The sequence below is a fragment of the Sceloporus undulatus genome, chromosome 11, assembly GCF_019175285.1.
Source record: "Sceloporus undulatus isolate JIND9_A2432 ecotype Alabama chromosome 11, SceUnd_v1.1, whole genome shotgun sequence".
NCBI lineage: Eukaryota > Metazoa > Chordata > Lepidosauria > Squamata > Phrynosomatidae > Sceloporus > Sceloporus undulatus.
This window is the reverse complement of record NC_056532.1, coordinates 6,522,511-6,545,370: the sequence shown is the minus strand read 5'-3', so window position 1 is coordinate 6,545,370 and position 22,860 is coordinate 6,522,511. Positions and strand designations below refer to the sequence as shown.

Here is a 22,860-nt window from a genome sequence, read left to right as displayed (position 1 = left end):
GCACACTCTTTTCCTTCAGGGAGTTCCGCTTGCGAGGAACAAGCTGTTCTCCTCCACCCTCCCTGACCCCTGGTCCACTTTCCCCATTGAATTAGGAAGTCCTTGGATTGCTGGAAGGACAGAGCAGATGCTTTCGTTGCTGTGACTTCATGAGATATCTGTAAAGGCAGAGTGCTGAGGCTGCAAAAGCTTTGGTGTCCTACTCTTGCTCTCCAAGAAATGGAGGCTGAGCTTTAAAGCCTTGGTAGGCAGCCACAGAGGGTTTGGGAAGGTGCATTTACTTCCATTTCTTATCCTCCAGACTTTCCCCTCCAGGCTGCACTTCCAGCTTTGTGAAAAATGGTTTTGAGGGGGTAATACATCATGGAGGAAACATGCACATTTTCTGCGTTCAGTAGCACATAACTGTAGCTTGAAGCAGTCCACTCCCAAACAGTTTAGTAATTTGTTCCTAGTTGAATGACTTCCCCAGATGGGCATCCCAACTTCTCAGTCCTTTGTAAGAATGCCATCCAAATATGGATAGACCTCTGGGATTGGTAGGACTGATGGGAGTTGCAGTCTGTCAACAGCTGGAGGCCTTCTGGATCTAAATAATCATAACTATAACAAGATGTGGGTTGAAGCCCCTGCCTAGCATGGATGGCGGTGGTGTTTTGAAGTCCTGTTTGCATACATCTTGAAAGCAAACGTCTGTGGCCGAAGAAGGATTCAGAGATGGCCCTTGCTTCCTTTTTGACTTATCTCTCTTTTCCCCTGCAGCCCGACGGAGCGTGAGCGAACGGAGCGTTTGATCAAGACCAAGCTGCGGGAGATTATGATGCAGAAGGACTTGGAGAACATCACATCCAAGGAGGTAAGGAAGAGAGAGCGGGGAGGCCTGGTTAAATCAGCTGTTTGGGAAGTTAGGTGATGTAGGCCTCACTCACAATCTGAATGCCGACTCTCTCTTTCCACCTTTCCCCAGATCCGGACGGAGCTAGAAATGCAGATGGCCTGTAACTTGCGGGAGTTCAAGGAATTCATCGACAACGAGATGATTGTGATCCTGGGACAGATGGACAGCCCCACCCAGATTTTTGACCATGTCTTCCTGGTAAGGCTTCCTCCACTACCCCTTTTACAATTAAAGCTCCAGTAAGGTGGCTGTACACACAATTGTGAGCTTTCTGCAGTGTCCTGCCCTCCTTGTTGGGCGGAGGAATCGGGGAACAACAGACCAGGGAAATGGGGAAACAAAGGCAGGAAGAAGCTTGTGTCCCTCTGGCAGGTGGGATCTTGCGTCTCCCAGCCTAGCTGATGTGACGCTCCAGGAAATGGCCGGCGCAAACAAAGAGACTGGGCAGCCTTCTCTTTGTTCCTCTTTGTTCTGTCTGTTCTCACTCCCTCCATACAGTGTTAATTTCAGCACACAGACACACACATCTGAAAGGCCTCGCTCACCAGGGCCACCTTTGGGGCTGCCAATACCTCCTGATGGGCAACATTTTGGGTTGAGGGGGGCTTTCTCCTCTCTCGACCCAAACCCTAAGCCTGCCCTGTCATCCCTTGCCAATTTGCCATGGCAAGGCTGTTCACCCAAAGCGCCCCCAAGAGGAAAGAGTTGTTTCCACTCTGTCCTCCTTGCTTCCTTTGGTATTCCCCATCTATGTTGATTTTGTGGGACTTCCCAACCATATCAACAGCATGAAAGCAAAGAAAATGCTAGAACTTGGCACATTTTAAAAAAGCAGAGAGGTGTTATTTCCTGCAAAAAGGCAGTGTGGCAATTGCATAGCTTCCCAGATACGGTTGGACTGCACCTCCCAGCAGCCCTAGCCAATCTAGGGAGTTGCAATCTAACCTCCTCCGAAGGGCTGCACTAAGGAAGGCCAAAGAGGCTGGTTGGAACCAATAGATATCGTCTGGGAAAGCTGGCATAGAGCACCAGCAAGATTTGGGCATGAATTTCTCCAGTGGGGCCAGAGGGTACCCACCCATAAGCACTCTGGAACTCTGCATTACTCCCGAATACCTCTGTTTTTCTCGACAGGAAGTGATACTTCCTGCCACCATTTTGAAAGGGGCTGCAGAGGAAAACAGAGGTCTTTAGGCTTGTTGTGGAGAAGATGCAGTCTGAAGGGGAAATCTTTTTGGTGGAGTTGTGTGACTGTTTTTATCTCTCTCTCTCTCTCTCTCTCTCTCTCTCTCCCCCACACAGGGTTCTGAGTGGAACGCCTCCAACTTGGAAGACCTGCAGAACCGAGGGTAAGTAAGTTCCACCGCCTGGGTTTTGGCTATGCTTGTTGGGCATGATGGGATTTATTGTCTGTCACAGTGGGAAGGCAGCCATTTGGGAGGTTGTTGGACTGCAGCATCTACACAGTGCCACATTCACTGTCTTTGAGTGTTTCCATGCTTTACAGTCCATAGCACTTGGATATCCGCCCAGCTGCTGTGGCTCTATCATGTGGAATCCTAGAGTTTGTAGTTTGGGGAGGGATACATAGACTTTAGTGCTTGGGATTCAAGAAATAGACCTTGACGGAACTTTGCAACTGTAAAAGTGGTAAATTGGACCAAAAAGCGCACCTCTTCTCGCATTCTCCAAGTGACCAGGGAGCTGGTTATCAGGGTCTGTAAAAAGATAGGGTTTCTCTTATTAACTACAGTAGCCTCCTTTGCCTCCCCAGCGTTCTCATTTCATGTTCTGTTTCCTGCAAAGGGTCCGGTACATATTGAACGTCACCCGAGAGATCGACAACTTCTTCCCCGGCGTTTTCGAGTACCACAATATCCGTGTTTACGACGAGGAGGCGACAGACCTGTTGGCGTACTGGAACGATACCTACAAGTTCATCTCCAAAGCAAAGCAAGTCTTATTTTCCCCCCCCAAAATAGTGTGCTATATGTTGTTGGTGTTATCATATGCCTTCAATTCCAGTTTATGACGACTCTTTATCATAAAGTTTTTTTGGGGGAAGATTTATTACTGGCATGCAAGTATTTCCTTTCATTCACGTGCCGCTATCTCTCTCCCTGCTCCAAATTTATTCATGTAGAAAGAACGGATCCAAGTGCCTGGTTCACTGCAAGATGGGGGTCAGCCGGTCGGCTTCCACGGTGATCGCTTACGCCATGAAGGAGTACGGCTGGAACCTGGACCGGGCCTACGACTATGTGAAGGAGCGCCGCACCGTCACCAAGCCCAACCCCAGCTTCATGAGGCAGCTGGAGGAATACCAAGGCATCCTCCTGGCCAGGTGAGCTCCAGCAGACTGGAAACACAGCCCAGCATTCAGTGTCTCCGGTGGTGGGTGGCAGAGTGGGAAACAGGGCACAGATGGTTCCCCAAAAAAGTCAGACCAAAAAATAATCAAATATTTAAAAACATGCCAACTGTTTAAAAAAACCCACACTGCAGAAATAATCCAGTTTGACCCCACTTTAACTGCCATGGCTCAATGCTGTGGAATGCTGGGATTTATAGTTCGTTGCGGCTCCAGAGCTCTCTGACAGAGAAGGCTAAATAGCTCTCAAAACGACGAACCCCAGGATTCTGTAGCATGGAGCCATTGCAGTTAAAGAGGTGTTAATCTGGATTGCAATCCCCATGTTCCTTCCTGACAACCTTTTTCCCCCCCTCCCATTCAAATGGGTTGTTTTCGAAACCTGAGACCCCCATCATCTGATTTTGTGGGGAAAGTGTTGTGTCACCGCTGCATGTGTTTGTGTCTGTGGTGTTTGTGTTTTCCTTTCCTCTTGGTGCCCCTCTGCCTGCCCTTGCCCACGCAACGGTTCCCATCTGATCTCTGGAAAGGAGGTGGGGAGGGAGGGAAAGAGACTTCGTGTTCTGCCAAAGGAATCCCGTTTGACCGCCACGCGGTTCCCAGGTGGCCCTCGGCTCCAATGTCAGGCTCTTTGAACTCGGAGTGTTTTGGAGCAGCGGAGGGCAAAAACGGAGCATGGGAAAGAGAGCGGGAAGAACCCAGCCAAGGTTATCTGGGCCAAGCTGAACTTTTAAACTCAAGAGTGACTGAAGACAAGCTTAACCTGTCCCTGAATTCCTGACTGGGAGAAAGTAACTCTTGCCATCCATTGCCCAGCATTTCAAACTTCCAAAACGCTGCAAAAAGCCCTGCAAGGTAGACTCAGGACCAATAAGTGTTTCAGACTGGAGTATGGGAGTCTTTGAGACTCAGGCAGAAACAGAGCTTAGAGAAGTTCAGTTTTGAAACGTTTTCAGAAGAACGCCGGCTTCTTTGGCGGAGACGGGAAGACTGCCCTGAGTTTGCAAGGCCCGAATGTAGAACTGGCTTGGAGGCCTCTCGTTCATAGGGCTGCCATCTTGCAGTCGCCAACAACAAACCCTACAGTAAAGAAACAAAATCTTAGGATACTTCCGACAGAGGACCATGGTTAAACACACATCCCTTCTGCTCCAAGCAGACTTTCGAGGTTTCAGAAAGAGAAATGGGGGATCAACCAAAGTGAAATGAACTGGACCAAGCAGAGAAACAACTGCTTGGTTCTTCCGCTTCCTCCCCTCCCAGACTTTCCTCTCCTTAAAAGATGCCTACCCTTGTTTACCAAATCTTCATGCCTCCGGGGCAGATAAAATGCTGATTCACATTCACATGATGGGTACTTCGGTTTCAGAGCCAGCTGATATGTGGAAAGAAAGCGTTGCAGTTCAGGACTTCTCAAGTTACACCTTTGCAAAGGTTGTGTTTTTTCCCCCGTCTCAACAGTGCTAGATTGGAAAACATTTTTGGGGTCGCAGGTCCCAGAAGATAAGTTAAGGTGGGTGTCCCTACTTTTTAAAACTTCCCATCTATTTTTCATTCGGTCAGTTTCCAGGGCAGTGAGCAAACAGCTTTATCTGTAAAGCAGTTCATCCAGAATAAGTATAATAAAAACAACGGCATTTTACAACAGGCCAGGCAGCAAAAGAGTCAGCAAATCTGAAAGACAAACTCTGGTTGCATAACAGTCGAAACCGCTTGCGCCAGCCGCATGTTTGGATTTCCGCAACTTCTCAGTAGCCATTATTCTGTTCGTTTGGGGCAAATTATTCCATTTCTCTCTCTTTTGCCTCCAAAGTTCCTGAATTCAAGATTTCCCTTTGGTTCCAAAGCTGTTCATCTTGGACTAGGGATGGAAAGCCATTGTTTCATGCCCCCAAAAAACTACACCACGATTTTCATGCAGAAACAGTGTATTTCTGCACAGAATTATTTCCTGCAGCATTTTGGGTTCTGCGGCAGGCCGAAATGGCGCAGGATAAAATACGTTTCCTCTCACAGTGGGGGAAAACTACAGAAATGACTTGTCCTTGCAGATGAGGATTAAGTTTTTATGTCCCTGTCTTACCCCTGTAGGTTAAGAATTTAGGTAAGAGAACTGAGTTTGCGCTAAGCCTGCAAAAGAGGGTCGGATTCCATTGCAAGCCATTCCGGTTTGCTGCCAGCCCAGCCACTGTTTGTGTAGCTTGTTTTTCCAGCTTGCTTCTGGGCGGACGTTTGATCCCTTCGCTTAAGCGCCAGAGAGAGGAGCGTGACTTGTATCAAGATCTGGGCACCTAAACCAGGGTGTGGGAATCAGGGGGAAAGAGAGCCATCTTCCTTCTGCCAGGGAAGCATAGGAAGAATTCAGGATGGCGCTTGCGCTCCCTCTCGTGACTCAGGTTTGGAAGTGCAGCTGTGGGGAGAGGAGTTGTTGTTGATGATGTTGTTGTGCACCTTCCCGTTGTCCCAAACACAGCAGCATTTTCTTTAGCAATGGTCCCTATTTGTCTTTCTCCCTTCCATACACTAATCGTATCTGAGTCGGTCTCAAACCCGATGTTAATTCCCTCCTTCCGTTCTTTTTCTCCTGACAGTAAACAGAGACACAACAAGCTGTGGCGGTCACATTCGGACAGCGATCTCTCCGACCATCACGAGCCGTTGGGCAAGTCCGGGATGGAGGTGAGCAAGAAGGAGATCACCACTTCAGCGGACCAGATCTCGGACAACAAGACCTCCAACTGCCTTCAACACCCGCCGGCATCGGGTCTCCCCGCCATCCCACCGGTGGAACCCCTGTGCCATTCTGGCCCCAACCTCCTGGGGAACCTATGTAACAAAGAACGGGTGATCCAGCTGGAGATATCATCGAGAGACTACAACACCGAACAGATGGAGGACAAGTTGAACTTGAACAATCTCAATGGCTGCCCTTCTGGATGTTGCTTAGACGATGCTTCGTTTCCCTTGGACAATTGCGATGCGTCGGATGCCTTATTACAGCAGGGAGAAGCCCTGGAGGTGGCCACTGGATTCCCAGACTTGACAGTGGAGGATTTGGAAAGCGATGCCCTCAAGCAAGGAGATGGGAACGTCCACTTGATGCCTATGGAAGAGCTGGAGTCTTGCTTGCAAGATGTTTCCGGACAGAACTCTCCCAGCCCTCCAATGCCAGCTGTCACAGCATCGCAACCTGAGGAAGCAGACTTCGGGGCAGACAGGATCGACTTCTTCAGCGCCTTGGAAAAATTTGTGGAACTCTCTCAGGAGAGTCGACCTCGGACTTGTTCCCATTCCAGGACGGAGGACCAAGTCAGCAACCGGAATGGCTTGTCAAGGATCTCTGCGTTGGATCTGTCACCTTCAGAGCCCATGGAAGATGCTCAGCCACGGGACAGCTCTGCAGGCAACTCCCCACAAGCGTCAGAGGAATCTTCTGTGGAGGAGGACCAGCTAAAGGTACAAAATATGGGAAAGGAAATGTCAGTTTGGCTTGAGTATACAATAAACACATATCACCCTGGGCACCCACCCCATCTTGTCTGATTTGGGAAGCTAGGCATAGTTAGACCTGGTTAATACTGAGATGGGAAACTGCCAGGGAATACCCAAGCTTTTCAGGTAGTAGTCTGTGTAACTGTATGCAGAAAGTAAACCTATCCCTGGCAACAGGTTGTGTCCTTTTATCTCCAGTCCTCCTTAGATGGAACAGCGTTCAAATCAGATATTTTATTGATAACATATGCAGTCTGAGACTTCACTTCACACATTTCCCCCTTTTTCTTTCTGCTTTCTCTTCTTTAAAAATAATAGGTCTCCAGCCTGACGCGATCCCATTCAGAAAATGCCATCTCGGTTAAAGAAATAGTCACTGAAATTGAGTCGATCCACCAGGGAGCGGGCCAAGCAAAGACAGACGCATTGAACAACCCAGTTCCGCCACCAAAGAGAAACACCGTCCATGAGTTACCTGCAGAGTCAGTCTGGGCCTGGGAAAGCAGGACTGGAAAAGCTGAGTCCGCTGAGGGAGGTGGCTCTGTCCCGAAGGAAGCGGCTAGAGAGCCTTCGAAACTGGATCAGGAACCAGCTTTTGTCCCTCAGGTGCCTTCCGGTAAGCCGGACCCAGAAGAAAGCAGCGATTTGGCAGAAGGCCTGACAGAGGGTCACGTTAACCCTGGACCAAAGTGGTGCTCAGGGTCTGTACGGCGGGCCACCCTGGAGTTTGAAGAGCGTCTGAGGCAAGAGCAAGAGTTGCAGCACACTTCCCCTGTTGCTGCCTTACCCACCCGGAAGAACTCAAAGAACGAATCCACAGCAACCGATCTCCCTGTGAAGGGTAAGAATGAAGAACCGTCTCACGATCCGGCTCAGCTCTCCAAGGACAAGGAGGCCTCGAGAGCTGGCAGTGCTGGGACTGGAATTGGTTCTGAACAGCCCACCGAAAGACCTTCATCTCCCTCCCACGATGGTCTGTCGGCAGAGCTAGCATGGTTAGCCAAAGAGCACAGAACAGTGGTTGCAGCTGAAAATCATGAGAAAACATCTGCTCCTTGCCGCCTTCTCCTCCCAAAAAGAATCGAGATCATTGAGTACACCCACGCGGTCAGGACCCCCATTCTCTCGGGTGGCAACATGGCAGCAGCAGAGAGGAGTGGCCCACAAGAGGCGTTGGAGAAACACAAGGTGGTGGCACCCTCAACAGCGGTGGATGAAAACTGCAACGCCGCCTCATGCTCCCAGGATCTTGCAGGAACATCGACTTCACTCAAGCCCTCCGATTTGGATGGCGGGAGTTTAAAGAAATTGGTCTTCTCCTTGGGCAGCCCCGATGACCAAGAGGAGGAAAAGGAGGAGAAATATCTTGGGCCGTCGTCTAACACAGACCCTTCTCGGTGCGCTAACCAGGCAAGATGTCCGCCCGTGCCGTGCTGGGATTGCCGGCCTCACTTCCACGTGGAGGGCGTCACTCAGGACAGCACAAGCTCAGACCCGGACCCAACGCCTCAGACAGGCTACGCTGGAAACGGACAGTTTGACTTCGAAGAGAGAGGGAGCACCCTGCGCAGGAGGAGTGAGGGTGCCTTGACACACTGGAGCCAAGAGGACTTTGTTTCACCCCGTACATTAGGGGCAATGGCGGCAGGGCGGCCCCCTGAAGCTTCCCCCGCCTCCCCACTTTGTGCCGTCTTGCCACGCAGCTCCAGTGGCGACAACCTCAAAGACTCAAACAGGGCTGAGGTGTTGGAAGCCCGGGTCCGGCAAGCAGGCCTCACCGCCCCTTCCCACATGAAGCGCTCCGCCTCCTTGGCCAAGCTGGATCGCCTGAACTTGTTGAAAGACGACTTATCTGGGAGGGACTCTCTCCCTACGGGTGCCCACCCGGGGTCTCCGGATTCGCTCCGCACCCCTTTCGGACACAGGGATCCCAGCTCGCCACGCCAGGCTGTCGTCCCGCCGCCCAGCCCTGCCATCATCTCGTTGCCTGCCTCCTTGACCCCCCAGCCCACAGTGCATTTAGTGGAACAGCTCAAACTGATGGAGTGCATTGCGTTGAGCAGGCCGGTGGAGAGACCTCTGGTTCAGTACACCAAAGAGTTCAATCCAGCCCGGCAGCTCCCGGACGCCAAATTGACTAGCACTCAAACGGACGGGCTGCCCGGTTCAGGGATGGCCTACCCGACCGAACAGCCGCCCGTAAACCCTTGGTATCAACCCAGTAGAACTCGACCGCCCAGACGACCGAGGAAAGCGAACGACAGGAAGCGTACAACCAACTCACTGTACAATACCATGTGAACCTGGGTCCTCTTTCTCTCCCCCGTTCCCTTCCCCTCCCCAACTTTTGCAAACCCCCCTTGTTGTGTTCTTCTAATGGGGCAGATGTAATATATATTGAGACATGCACTTTATTAGTTAGGGTAATGTTTTGTTTTTTTAATATCTATCTATCTATATATATATGTTCGTTTATTTTTACCGTTCCCTGTTGCATGTAGGTTCCAAGGTGGCTGGTTTCATAGTAGTCTGCCTTCTTCTCCCATGCAAGTGACTGCAAGATCACAGGGTTTATTTTTTGTGGGGGAAGAGTTTTGCATTTTGTTATTTTCATATTAAGAAAACCTTTTGGGGGAAATCAGTAAACCTCAGTGGTGGGTGGGCTTTTGTTTTGGTTGGTTGGCTTTGTCTTAAAAGAACACCCCTCCTCTTCCTCTTCTTTTAAAGCGTCGCACGGGAGTAAGGATGAGACATAGATTTGGCTTTGGCTTGATCCAGGGGGCATATGGAAGGGACTCTTCCTTCGAAGAACCTGCTGGCAAAGGGGGCATCGGAACGGTTCCCGAATCAGCGTTCCTGTCCTGCAGATCCTCTCTGAGATCTACGCAGGTTCGTTTCTTGCAAATCCCCTCAAGGTAGATTACTTGGGCGGAAAGATCAGGAGCCGCTCCATGCTTTGAGCTCCGATCTGGTTATCCTGGCTGGGGCCGTAAGGTACCAGGCTCATGTTTGTTGGCATGATTGGGACACACGGTGCCAAATTATCCTCGTTCCTGCCCAGGACTGCAAAACTTGGTGCTTCTAGGTTTGTTCCTAATTTTTCTCCAGGCTCCTCCAAACCCAACCATTTGGCCAGCAAGCCCTGCGCAGGAAACCGGATCAGGAATGGCGTGGTCTTCTTGGTTGTCTTGGAGTGCAGCTGCCTTAAGCCTCGCCAGTGGTGAAGGAGGCTGGGAGTTGCAGTCCAGCCACATCTGGAAAGCCACACCATTCCCAATGGTGTGTTAGAACGGCTGCTCAGGGAACGAGGGAACTCTTGCGTGGGTCTCCCTCGAACTCCATTCGCAAAGGCGGCCTCCGGTGTCAAAGCGGGCCGCTTTTCAGCATGAGTTGAGAGCAAGTCTTTACCAATTCTGATTTAGAGGCATGGAAGAGGAAGAGGAGACCTTTGGGAAGAGGGAGAGTGTTCTCTTAAAACAAACCTTTTTTCTTTCTGAGGGTTTTTGTTTTAAAGCCCTTTCATTACTTGAATAAAACGGTGGGCGTTTATGAGTTGGCTTTTTTAAAACCTTCTTGACTCTGCAAAGAGCGTAGCTTCCCTCTGGCTCCTCTCTGGCCTGCAAACAGTGGTCAGGACACCTTCCCTTACTCCTCTCCCACTCCTCTATTGGAAACAAATGGAGTTTATAGATTCCATCCCTCTTTTATTATCATCGTTTCTCCCTCTCTCCGTCTATACATTCATGCACAAAGGTTTTCCCCATCATCTCAGCCCTCCGTCCCCAAGGACAAAGAGGGACAAGCTTCTTCTAACACTGTAGACAAGTCTTTTGTGGGGGGATATCTTCTTTTCTTTTGCAGAAGGGGGTCCCCTTGTATCTCATAAACTGGAAGGCTGGCTTATCTTCATTATCTCATGTGCTTCCGTGCGCACGTTCTTCCTCTTGCTCTGCGTTTGTCTGGCTCGTTTTTCTTTATGGGGAACTCTTTCCGAGTCGTGCCAAAACAGATGTGCCCTTTTGGCGATCCTCATAATCTTTTGGGGTCTCCCCTCTATTTCTCCTGCACCGTCTTTGGCCCCAAAATATATTCTTCCTTTTTTAAAAGGTATTTGTCTGCTCAAATACCTTCTAGGAGCGTTTTCACCTTGTTTTTTAGGAGGGCGGATGGGGCGTTCTCTCCTGAGCATAAAAACATGGCCCAAGATGACGTCCTAGAAGGCATTCAGGGGCAAACGGTTTTGTTTGGGGAAAGGGTGCGATGGGGGGGGGACCCAGTCCTCCAAGGTCTCCTGGATGGGCAACTGGGGGTTTGTTTGGGAAAGGGTGCAATGGGGGGACTGGGCCATTGCACCCTTTCCCAAACAAAACCCCCAGTTGCCCATCCCAGTCTGCAGCTCATCTTTTGTGCCTCGCCTTCTCGCACTTTTCGGTTCGCTTCTATTTTCTAGCGGAGATCAGGACTTCTCTCTCTCAGCCTGGCTTCTTTTCTTCTAAGGTAAGGTATCAGGTAGCGTCGAATCTTCCCAAAAGAATTGCTCCTGAATGTGCCCAACCTTTGGTCCCTTCCCAAATGTTTTTGGACTTCAGCTCCCAGCAGTCCTAGCCAGTTCTGGGAGCCGAAGTCCCCATCCCCTGAAGGGCCAAAAGTTGCAAAACCACCGCTGTAGATGTTGCCCAACTTCCGGCCAGGTTTGCCAATGTGAGGAATGCTGAGTGTTGCAGTGCGACTGGATGCCATGATTCCCACCCAAGGTGTAAATGTTAGCATTGAGTCTCGCAGAGGTTGAATCGGGATCAGTCACCTTATTCTCTCTTCTTTTTGCGCCAAGTCTCCTCCTTAGAAACCTCCATTTGTTCATTTTCCTCTCCAGGAGATGGCCTTGCAAGTTTTTAGAAAGGAATTACTTTGAAATGCAGGGCTTGGGAAATCTTGGCAACAGGATGCCACAAAAGTGTTTGGCATGGAGCTTTTCAGAGCCCTGCCGCCGGTGGGTAGAGTCCGGTTTTGGTCACGTTCGTCTCTTAGGCCCCAGACGTTTTATCATGGAAGGATGTATAACGGAAAAGGAGCCCTTAAAACCCTATTCATATCAGCAATCGGAGAAGGGCGAAACCTTCTCAGCCTCTGAACATCCTCACCAAGGAAGCCAAATCTGTGCCTTTCCGCTCATCTCCGCTGGCATCTCTCCATTCCTTGGGCATGGGGGCCACCATAGCAATGCCCTCAAACTCAATGGCTAGGAGGCGTTTGAATCCACGCACGGGGCATTTTCCGAGTGCGTCCAGAACCTCCAAATCCAAACCTGGGTTGGCGAGGGTCTTCCTCGCCACCCGCCCCATACTCCCGACCGATCCCTTTGTGAAAAACATGTGCCGCTGGTGAACATTTTGCTCCTGTTCTTGTGTGTGTGTGTGTGTGTGTATGTGTGTGTCCCACTTTTAAGGGCATTCTCCAACCAGACTGGCACGGATCCTTACGCCAAGCTCGCGAAAACCTTTTCTACCTTTTGTCCTTTTTTTCACAGGTGCAAAATCCTTTTGTGCCCTCCATTCTCGGTCCCTCGCTGTACTGTAATCCTCAAATGGGCCTTGCAAAAAAGAGCCATGCGTGTTTACGTGGGTGAGAGACTCTGTGTGTGTGTAAAAAGTATTAAGTGTGTGTGTGTGTAAAATATTTTCTATACCATCCATTTATGCTGCACCCAAATCCCGTTGATCCATGCATAGATAATAAGCTCCCGTCTTTATAGGTTCGTGCATTCGCTCTGGATTTTCTTTTAAACCTGGAAAATGGGGTGCGTCGCCCCGACATGAGGCCTCTGCTATTAAACTCTTGGCATTTTTCTTCTTTCCCCCCAGAACTCCCCCTTGTAGGATTTCCTCTGCCCTAAACCACTCCATAATGCCCGCTGCGGTGCCACCATGTCTTTTAGCCAAAAGGGGTATGAAAAAAGACTAGGGAAAACCTTCTATTTCCCCCTCCCGAATCGTCCTAAGCTGCACCCCCCAAATAGCATTTAGCAACCTAGAAGCGGGGTATGGGGGGTGCCCTGGTTTTTCCTCTCCTCTTGAACTTGGCGCCAAGGGCTTGAACCCGCCTTGAACTCCCTTTTCAAGCCCTAAGATGGGGAGACTGCATGTGTGTTTGGGGAGAGGGGTCCTACCCCAAATGGGACCCCTTTTGTCCACCCACAGCCCTACCTTCCTCTGCCCCAGAGGCCTTCTTCATAGCAAGCGGGAGACGGCGGGTGCCTCTCTCGCCAACTGGAATCGCTTCCGACTTTTTAGTCTCTTATTTTGGGGTGTCAGGGTGGGGGGCTTTGGTGCCTTCTTGGACTCTTTCCTCAAGAACGGACTTGTGGGCCTGGATTTCGACATTGCGCACCATCTCAAGACTTGTCTTGTCTCGTTCCGAAGGCCGCCCAACCTGTCCCCGAAACGTCTGGCGGTTGCGCGTGCTTCCCTCCGCTTCTGGGAAATTTGGGGCCGTGCAGCTTTTTGGGGGGTGGTTTCGAAGCAAGGGGGAGACCCCTTTTCCTTCCTTCCTTCCTTCCTGGGACATATCCTTCCCTCTTCTCCCCTCCTGACAGTGGCTTGTACCATAGACTTTGACCGACAAGATACTCCGGCTGTTTTTAAATGTGAGTTCTCTCTTGCACTCGAAGGGTGCTCAATTCAATGTTCTTGTTACAAAAATAAATCTTTATTTTGAGAATTCTGCCGCGTCCGGGTCTGATTTGTGGGGGGGGGGGGGGGTGAAGGCGGGGGGACGGGGGAATGAATGGGCAAATCTACAGGAGACAACATTAGCAAATTCCGTACCGCAGAGATGTGAGCGACACCAAGGTAGGTTCCTTAATGTCCAAGAAGAGTCAAGACAGGGGTCAAGATAGGACATCAATATGGGGGGGGGGTCAATATATAAATGCAATATGCCCAAAGGCAGCCACAGGAGGGCTCCTCAGATCAGGGAATGAAACGCTTTGGCAGTTAGTCTCAAACGTGCTCAAAGGTCCCTCTGCGTGCGAACATAAGTTCGTCACTTGCAGGGTGACCAGGGGACCTCCTTTTCCAGAACATGCCCTCGATTTCAACCTTGTGCCCAGGAGGAACTTCAAAACGTCCTCCATTTTTGAGCATGAGGATTTGCATTTATATTAGTGTTTTTAGCTTTTATTTTGTAATGACCTACATTTTGCAGAGGTAGGTTCTTCAATGTGCAGACATGTCCTCCATTCTTTGGTAGGTTCTTCATTGTGCGGTTCGGTCTGCTGGACACCGACAGGAGGGGATGCCTCCTTTCCGCTGCCAGAGGGCGATCCATAGGGAAGCGAATGGGAGGAATTAGTTGGACAGGGAGATGTGCCCCAATGCAGCCACAGGAGGGCGCCCGAGAGAGCCAGGAATGAGGCTCTTGGAGCTAAAGGCCTGCAGTGGCCCCTTTTCGCCACCAGAGGGCGCTCCAAGATAGGGAATAATGGGTTTGGGCCAAAGCCTCAAGCGGACAAAGGGAGCGATATTAGCCACAGGAGGGCGCTCGAGAGCCAGGAAGGAGATCGCTCTTGTTCGGCTCCCAAAGGACTAATTCTTTCTATTCTAATGCAAAGGAGCCTTTGAACGCCTTTCAGATTAGCCCTGAGGGAAGGTCAATGTTTGGGAGTGGGAGAACACTTCCTATCATCCCCTCAAACGCTTTGGAATGAAATTCCCATCATCCTCTAGCCCTCAGGGGCGGTGGCCATGTTTTCTCGGGTGGTTATGGGAAATATAGTCCTTCCAGACCGCCCTCTGGTGGCGGAAAGGGGGCACTGCTGCCTCTCAAAGCCTCTTGGACTGCAGGACCCATCATTCCCCTTCCCAGGGCTGGTGACTTGAATATCAGGGTTAAGGGTCTTGGAGGACAGTTCCCATCCTCCTCCTAAGGCACAGAATGTCGGGGGGTTGGAGGACACTTCCCATCATCCCCAGACAATGCAGAGGTTGGGGGAGGCCTCACTTCAGCCTGTCTGCGCCCTTGACTCCCTCAAGCTCCTTTCTGGAAATTCCCATAATCCTTGAGCCCTGAAGGGCAATGGCCATGTGGGTTGGGGGGGTGATGGGAATTGTAGTCCAAAGCTAAGGGCGCCAGCAGCAAAGCGATTCTTCTTCTTCCCTATTGCCCTGGAGCGCCCTCTGGCGGCAGCAGAAAGGGCGAGTGCTTCTCCCTCCCAGGCTTCCATTCCTGCCTCTCTCTCGGGCGCCCTCCTGTGGCCACTGCTGCGCTTGCGCAAAAGGAGACAGCGCAAAAGGTCTATCGCATTTGCGATCTCCTTCCTGGCTCTTGGGCGCCCTCCTGTGGCTAAAATCGCGCCCTTTGTCCGCTTTAGGCTTTGTCCCGAACCCCATTATTCCCTATCCTGGAGCGCCCTCTGGTACAGTAGTGGAAAGCAGGCTTTGCTGGCGCTCATCTCTAGCTCTCTCTTGGGCGCCCTCCTGTGGCTGCATTGGGCATATCTTCCTATCCAACTAATGCCTTCCATTGAGTCCCTATGGAGTACCCTCTGGTGGCGGAAAGGTGGCGTTGCAGGGCTTTAGGCTCGAAGGGTCTCATTCCTGGCTCTCTCTCTCTCGGGCGCCCTCCTGTGGCTGCATTCGGGCATATCTCCCTATCCAACTAATTCCTCCCATTAGCTTCTCTATGGAGCGCCCTCTTGTGGCTCCATTTGCACTCTTTTGCCTATTGGGGTTTTGCCTCTTGATTTTTCTACTATATTTGAATTTATGTAATCTAATATATATATATAGAGAGAGACAGACACACACACAGAGAGAGAGAGAGAGAGAGAGGCTGGCTTTGGAGGGGAAGGCAAGGAGGGGAAGCAGGAGCATCCTTGCCTTTGGGCCTCAGGCAGCCCATTCCCTGGGGACGGCCACTCCCCCCCCTGGGCCCTGGAAAGGCCAGTGGGAGTCCAGGGTCCTCCTCCTAAGAGCCATGGAGGGGGGGTCTTCCTCCTCTCCTCCTCCTCCTCTTCCTCCTCCCTTTGCCCTGGCAGCAGCTGTCTTGGAGAGTGGCAGCCTGGGTGCACTGCAGCTGCTGCTGTTGCTGTTGCTGCTGCTGCATTCAGGCCCTTGTGCCAGCTGAGCCCACATGCCACCCCATGCCAGGCTTCCCTGAAGAGCCGGGGGGGCCAGAGGCAGAAGAGAGACCCCCTTCTTCCCTCCAGCTGGGCTCCAAGGTAAAGCAAAGAAAGGGGACCCCCCCACACACACACACACTCCTGCCTCTCTCCTCCTGTGCGTAAAATGGAGAGGTCTGGGGGGACCTTCTTCTCCAAGGGCCCCAGACCCAGGGATGGCTGGATTTGGGCCGGGACCCCCAGGATCCTGGCGAGGGGAGCCTCCTCTTGAGATGCCCCCCACCCCCCCCAGCCCCCCCCCCCCCCCCGTCCCGGGAAACCCCCCCCCCCCCCCCCCCCCCCCCCCCCCCAGCCTTGGCTGGAAAAGGAGGCTATATTAGGAAAGTGACCTCCCGGCTGCGCAAAGAGCCACCAGCCTCGCCTTCTATAGCAGCAAGGAGAGGAAGAGGAGGAGGAGGAAGAGGAGGAGAAGAGGAAGGCCCAAGCAAGCTCTTCCCTCCCCTTCCCTCCCTAGGGAAAATCTGGGGGACCCCCCTTTCTTTGTCTCCCCCCAAGAAAAGGAAGGGAAGCCTAGCTTTTGGGTTCCAAAACCACGACTTTCCTCTGTAAGTTTTGGTGTGATGATGGTGGTGGTGGTGGTGGTGGTAGTGACGATGATGATGGTGGTGATGGTGGTAGTGACGATGATGATGGTGATGATGGTGGTGATGATGAATGGTGATGATGATGATGGTGGTGGTGGTGGTGGTGATGATATGATAATGGTGATGATGGTGGTGGTGGTGATAGTGGTGATAGATGGAGTTGGTCTTCTATATCCACAGATTCTGCATGGATTCAAGCATCCACAATACAGACCAACAATATATTGTAATGTATTTCTTAGACTGTAAGCTGCTTTGAGCCCCCCGTTTTGGGAGGAAAGCAAGATATTACTACTACTACTACTACTAATACTGTAATAATAATAATAATATTCTATAAACAACCACCAAGCCTTGATTTTGTGGTTTTTATCTAAGGGACACAGTTTTTCTTTTCTGGTCGTGGCGGGCCTTCAAGTCATCTCCGACTCATGGAGACCCTAAAGCGAACCAATCGTGGGGGTTTTCCTAGCAAGTTGCCTCAGAGGAGGGTTGCCATGGCCATCCTCTGAGGCTGAGAGAGTGTGATTCGCCCAAGGTCCACGGCCAAGCCAGGATTTGAACCCTGGTCCCTAGTCCAGCACTCCAACACATTGGCTGGGCTGTTGTATGTAATGGGCATTCATGGATTTTGGTATCCGCAGGGTCTGTGTGTCTCCTGGAACTAAACCACAGCCAAGGATACCAAGGGCCCACTATAATATTAATAATAACAACCATTGTATATAATGGGACTTGAACATCTATAGATTTTGGTACCCAGAAGAGGTCCAGCAGCAAAGCATTTGGCCTTTGCAAGGAACTGGGAGGGAGGGCTCATATTTGAAGGCAGATAATTCTATGGTTGCATCCACAATGCGGAAATAATCCAGTTTGACACCGCTTTAAGTACCGTGGCTCCATGCCATGGAGCTCTCTGACACTAAATGTCTTCCAAAACTACAATTCCCAGAATGCCATAGCATGGAGCCATGAGAGTGGCAGTTCTACCTTGAGACACAGAAAGGCCACAATCGGAGTCAGTGGCTCACAGCATTGATCCAAGGAAGGTCTGGGTTCAAACGTCGAATTACTAGGTTGCCATTGGAAAATGAACCCAGTTCCCAAGACTTCAGTCTTGTTGTTGTTGTTGTTGTTTTAAATCTGGATTTATAATGATGTAAAACTAACCTTAAGAATTTAATAGATGTTCTTCAAGTTAACACTGAAAACCTGTAACAGAAAGGCTAATATACAACTTTAGTATGAATATAATTTAATAGCAGACTAAGTGCAAAGATGGAAAGCGAAGCCCTTTTTGGTTGGATTCGCTCCAACCTTTGAAAGGTAGAAGGACCTATATCTTTAAAATACAATATTATATATTTATATCTAATTGTCCCTTTGCAATCCAAGAATCAGATTTGTAAATTTCAATATTTAATATATTAATAGATAATATTGTTAAAAATCCTTTTTCACTCTCCTGCCTCCTATATGTTATGGTGACTTGTGCCTATGTCTTTGTGCGGTTGCGAAAGCTGACCAATATCTTCATTTCCTTTCCTCCGCAGCGTCCTTCCTCTCCTGCCGTGCCTCCCCTGAGTTCGAAACACTCTGACACGGCCCTCCTCCTCCTTACCTCTATGCGCACAACAGCCCTGTAAGGTAGGTCAGGCAGAGAACGAGAGAGAGAAATAAACCGAGTGACCTATCCAGGGTCACCTGGGCTGCATCCACACTGCAGAAATAACCCACTTTAACTGCCATGGATTCATGTTTTGGAATCCTGGGGATCATAGTTTGGTGCAGCACCAAAGATCTCTGACCGAAGAGACTTAAATGTGTCACAAAACCTCAAATTTTGGGGGTATTTGCAAATTCGGTGTTGATCCGAATCCTGGGAATTGTACTATAGTTTGTTGCAAGGCCAGAGGAGGCTAAATTCGTCACAAAACTTTGTGGAAGTGTTTTTTGGATGTGCAAATTCAGTGTCGATCTGAGCTCTCTGTGGACCCCTTTTTGTCCCCCGTCTTTGCTTTCCCAGCCCCCTTTCCGAAGAAGACCGCCGCCATGAGTCGCCGGGTGGTGCGTCAGAGCAAATTCCGGCATGTTTTCGGGCAGCCGGTCAAGGCGGACCAGATGTACGAAGACATCCGCGTCTCCAAAGTGACCTGGGACAGCTCCTTCTGCGCCGTCAACCCCAAATTCGTGGCCATCATCGTGGAGTCCGGAGGCGGAGGAGCCTTCATGGTGCTGCCTCTGCACAAGGTGGGTGACGCTTTGGCGCCAAAATGGATCCTCCTCTTTGTCATGCGCCGAATGCGAAGGCCAAGGATCCATCTCTCCTTGAAAGCAGCATGCATTGTTGTTGTTGTTGTTGCTGTTAATACACACACACACACACCAGTAGAGTTTACGAACTGCCTTTCAATCCTAAGGAGGCACAATTGTAACATTACACATGTCATTCCAAGGGATCAGCAGCATATAATAAGAACAATAACATCATACGTGGGATTTAAAAGGATAAACGCCGTACAGTGAGAACAGCAAGACTGCGCACGGCGGTCAAAAAGACCAACGCTGTAATATAACAGCAGTGACATTACGCCTGACATTCAAAAGGGTCGACGGCGTATAATGAGGACGCTAACACTGTCCACTATCAAAAAGATAAATGCTATATACTAACATTAGCATTACGCACGACATTAATCTAAAGGATATATAATAAGCGCAATAACATTGTACGTGGCGTTCGAAAGCATACATCCGAGATCATCCGTAATAACATGACGCATAGCATTCCAAAGGGATAAACCCTATATGATAAGAAGAAACACTTCGGCACTTTCGGCTGAGTTTGCAGCAAATGAAGCCACCAGAGCCGTATTTTCCGGGGGGGAAATCACTATTCCTATCCTTTGCAAGGCTGCATTTTCATTTAAAAACCCTCTCTTTGCTTTCTCATCTCCCAGGTTTGGGGTCTTGCAGAGGGGCTGGGGGTGTCTGCTTTTTTGTGGGGGTCTCCTATGGGTCCAAAGGGGAAAGGGAGCCATCTTCCCGAACTTCCCAAGTTTCCAGTCGGGCTGTTTACCCGAGTGGCGCTATGGGACCCAGATGTGGCCAAGGGCACCCTGCAGGGTCGTTGTGTCTTGGGGAGAGTACCAAGGCTTCCCATAGCAAGAGGCAGACCTAGAGGTCCTTTGGGTTGAAGGGGAATGACAGGCTCATTGTGTCCCCAAATGACGGACAGAACAAGCAGAGGGATGACAGCTTTAGATTAACGCTGTGTGCAACGTCATAGAATTTGTCCTTTTCAATGTTGTGGATAATGTTCGTGTTCCCAGGTCTCTCCTGGGTCCTGTCCATCCCTCTTTGCCCACTTCCCTCCCTCCCTCCCATGCCATCCATGCCACCCTTCAGCCAGAGAGAGAGAGACGGACTGGCGCAGTTGCTTCCTCCGCTCACAATACGGAATGACTCACGCCGGGAACAATTACAAAACGACGGCAGGAAGCTTGCAACGAAACAGAGGGGTCATTTTTTCCATGGGTCAAGTTTCCAGTGTCCCGAGTGGCGCTCTGGGACCCAGACGTGGACAAGGTCACCCTGGCAGGACAACAGTTTGGAGAATCGGGGGCATTGAGACCCATCCAGGGGAAGTGTAAAATGTGGGGCATTCCACCAAAATGTAAGCAAAAACCCCTCTGGAAGAAACCTGCCAAGAAAACGCGATGATAGGTGTGCCATAGGGTCACCATAAGTTGGAAATTACTTTGAAGGCACACAACAACAACAACAACAACTGCCCTGTCCAAAGTGTATTAAAGACTACATTTGAGTGTCTAAATGTGTTTTTTACAGACCGGCCGGGTGGATAAGAATATCCCTTTGGTGGCCGGGCATACGGCCCCCGTCCTGGACATCGACTGGTGCCCCCACAACGACAACGTCATCGCCAGCGCCTCCGAAGACACGACGGTCATGGTAAGCGGTGGTCAACGCAAGTGATGGCCTTTGTGACAAGCAACAAAAACAGCTTTAAATGGGATATCTGGAGCTTTGGGGAAGACCGAGTGGAGTCCGAAGCTGCTTTGCCCACTTGGATGCCCACATTTGTGGAACAGAGCTGGACACAAATGCAACTCAAGGGAAACAGGGCAATGTCTGGCTGGTTAGTGGATTTAAAATACTGTGCTTGTAGGTGGGTTTATTCCCTTATCACCCAAAGCAACATTTTTTAAGTATTCGAGGCATTCAGGTTGCTTTGGCAGAGTGGCACAATGGGGCACCATTTTGCACGCACTGGTTTGCATGCTGGACTATGACTCTGGAGACCGGGGTTCAATTGCCATTGGGTGCCCTTGGGCAAACGGCACTCTCTCAGCCTCAGAGGATGGCAATGGCGAACCTCCTCTGAAGAAACTTGCCAAGAAAACCTCAGGAGAGGTTCGCCTTAGGGTTGCCATGTCAAGTCAGAAATGACTGGAAGGCGCACCACAACAACAGTTTGCGCTTTGCTGCAAGGTCCTGGCCCTTCTGGGTTGTTCCATGCTCCTTCTGCACAGGGTTGACTCTCCTTGGTCTCCTTTTCTGCCCTCCTATGCTGAGTGCGAAGGTTTCCCCTTTAAATCACTGGAAAAGGGAAGCCAGTCTGCGGAGAGCAAATGCCTCCTGGTGCCGGCACATGTCTTCCGGCGCATGATGCAGCGTTTTGCAGCTAAAGATAGCTCCTGCCCACCACAACTCAGCACCTAAGAATAGCTGCGCCATTGCAGGGAGGGCTCTGCAGAGGGAGAGAAAGAAAGCAGCCCTTCCTTCCTTCCTTCCTTCCTTCCTTCCTTCCTCTTGCAAAAAGCATGGCAGGAAGATTGCTCTGCAGGAAAACCAGTTATAGAGTCCCTTTTCCCCATCTCCTTCTTCTATGGCTTTCCCATTTCCCTCCATCAAAAGAACATAAGTGTCTATTGCTTCCTTCTCTCCCTCCAATCTCAGGGACAGACCCCAGAAGAGTTATCCATTTTGGACTACAAATCCCAGCATACCCCAGATTGCATGGCCACCGGAAAGGCGGGGTGATTCTGAGATTTAGGGTGCATCTATGGAGAGCCAGTGTGGCGCAATCGTTTTGAGTGTTGGACTATGACTCTGGAAACCAGGGTTTGATTCCCATCAGAGGAGGTTTGCCATTGCCTTCCCTTGAGGCTGAGAGAGTGTGACTTGCCCAAGGTCTCTCAATGGGTTTAATGGCTGAACTGGGAATCGAACCCTGGTCTCCCGAGTCAGAGTCCAACACCCAAACCACTACTCCATGCTGACTTACTATATTGATACTAATGTTATTAATGTTGTTATATTTACCAGTGATTATATATATTAGTACTGGTAATATAATATTACCAGAGTTGTGAAAACCTACTTTTGCAAACTACGGCCCCTAAAACTTGGGAGTGACTAGTCCAAAAAAAGCATCGCTCTCTGAAATGCCAGTTCTTCCCAAACTTGGTTCTGTCTGGTCTCAATCTACCCAACTCCCTCCCCGAATCTTTAGCCTTCGCTCTATTGCAATGGGTGCTTCTCTGTGCCGTCAGGTTTGGCAAATCCCGGACTACATCCCAACCCGCAACATGACGGAGCCCATCGTCACCCTGGAAGGGCATTCCAAGCGCGTGGGCATCCTCACCTGGCACCCCACAGCACGCAACATCCTTCTCAGCGCGGGTAAGACCCCCTTCGCTGTGCGCCCCGTGCCCATCGGGATTTGAACCCGGGCGTCCAATGCTCGGACCACTGTGCCACAGGGCAACCAGGGGTTACACCGGGCGTCCTCCTCCTTCGTTTCCATCAGGGGGCGACAACGTCATTATCCTCTGGAACGTGGGGACGGGAGAAGCCCTCTTGACGCTGGATGACCTCCACACCGACCTCATCTACAACGTCTGCTGGAACCACAACGGGAGCCTCTTTGTCACCACCTGCAAAGACAAGCACCTGCGCATCATCGACCCCCGGAAGCGCCTCGTGGTCGCAGTGAGTTGTCACGATGCGTCCTCCGGGGCCAATGCTCTCTCCTCCCCAACCGGCATGTCTGAAAGCATTGCCCAAAACCTGGGTTCATGTTCTGTCCTCCCCTGCGGTCCGTTCTTCCGCGGCCCAGTTTCTGAGACCCCAAATCCCCGAGTTTAAGTTTGGAACTATATCATTAAAAGGCATTTGTCAATCTCCCTGACCCCTCTGTGGTTTTCCTGCATTCATGGGGATCCTTCACCGCAAAATCCAGCTAATGTGGAGGGCCCACTGCATTATTATTATTATTATTATTATTATTATTATTATTATTATTATTATTATT

At 50.5% G+C, this 22,860-nt stretch overlaps 2 protein-coding genes across 6 annotated transcripts in view; both read left to right on the top strand.

The window, feature by feature from the left end:
• The window catches only part of SSH2 (slingshot protein phosphatase 2), a 62,688-nt gene extending 51,626 nt beyond the window's left edge, over positions 1–11,062 (top strand). For both annotated transcript variants that reach the window (XM_042442302.1, XM_042442303.1), the window contains 7 exons: positions 763–856; positions 968–1,096; positions 2,201–2,247; positions 2,705–2,851; positions 3,042–3,242; positions 5,861–6,725; positions 7,080–11,062. In XM_042442302.1, the coding sequence (XP_042298236.1) occupies positions 763–856; positions 968–1,096; positions 2,201–2,247; positions 2,705–2,851; positions 3,042–3,242; positions 5,861–6,725; positions 7,080–9,062 (3,466 nt within the window). In that variant the 3' untranslated portion in view covers positions 9,063–11,062. The remainder of the gene's footprint in view (positions 1–762; positions 857–967; positions 1,097–2,200; positions 2,248–2,704; positions 2,852–3,041; positions 3,243–5,860; positions 6,726–7,079) is intronic.
• Positions 11,063–15,768: 4,706 nt separating this feature from the next.
• CORO6 (coronin 6) overlaps positions 15,769–22,860 on the top strand; it is a 12,915-nt gene continuing 5,823 nt past the window's right edge. For 2 of the 4 annotated variants that reach the window (XM_042442745.1, XM_042442742.1), the window contains exons 1-6: positions 15,771–15,978; positions 18,077–18,170; positions 18,550–18,773; positions 20,373–20,495; positions 22,100–22,229; positions 22,357–22,538. In XM_042442745.1, coding sequence (XP_042298679.1) covers positions 18,576–18,773; positions 20,373–20,495; positions 22,100–22,229; positions 22,357–22,538 — 633 coding nt within the window. In that variant the 5' untranslated portion in view covers positions 15,771–15,978; positions 18,077–18,170; positions 18,550–18,575. Of the gene's footprint in view, positions 15,979–16,330; positions 16,485–18,076; positions 18,171–18,549; positions 18,774–20,372; positions 20,496–22,099; positions 22,230–22,356; positions 22,539–22,860 lie in introns of those variants that run through there. The other 2 variants (XM_042442743.1, XM_042442744.1) reach the window with 2 other exon arrangements.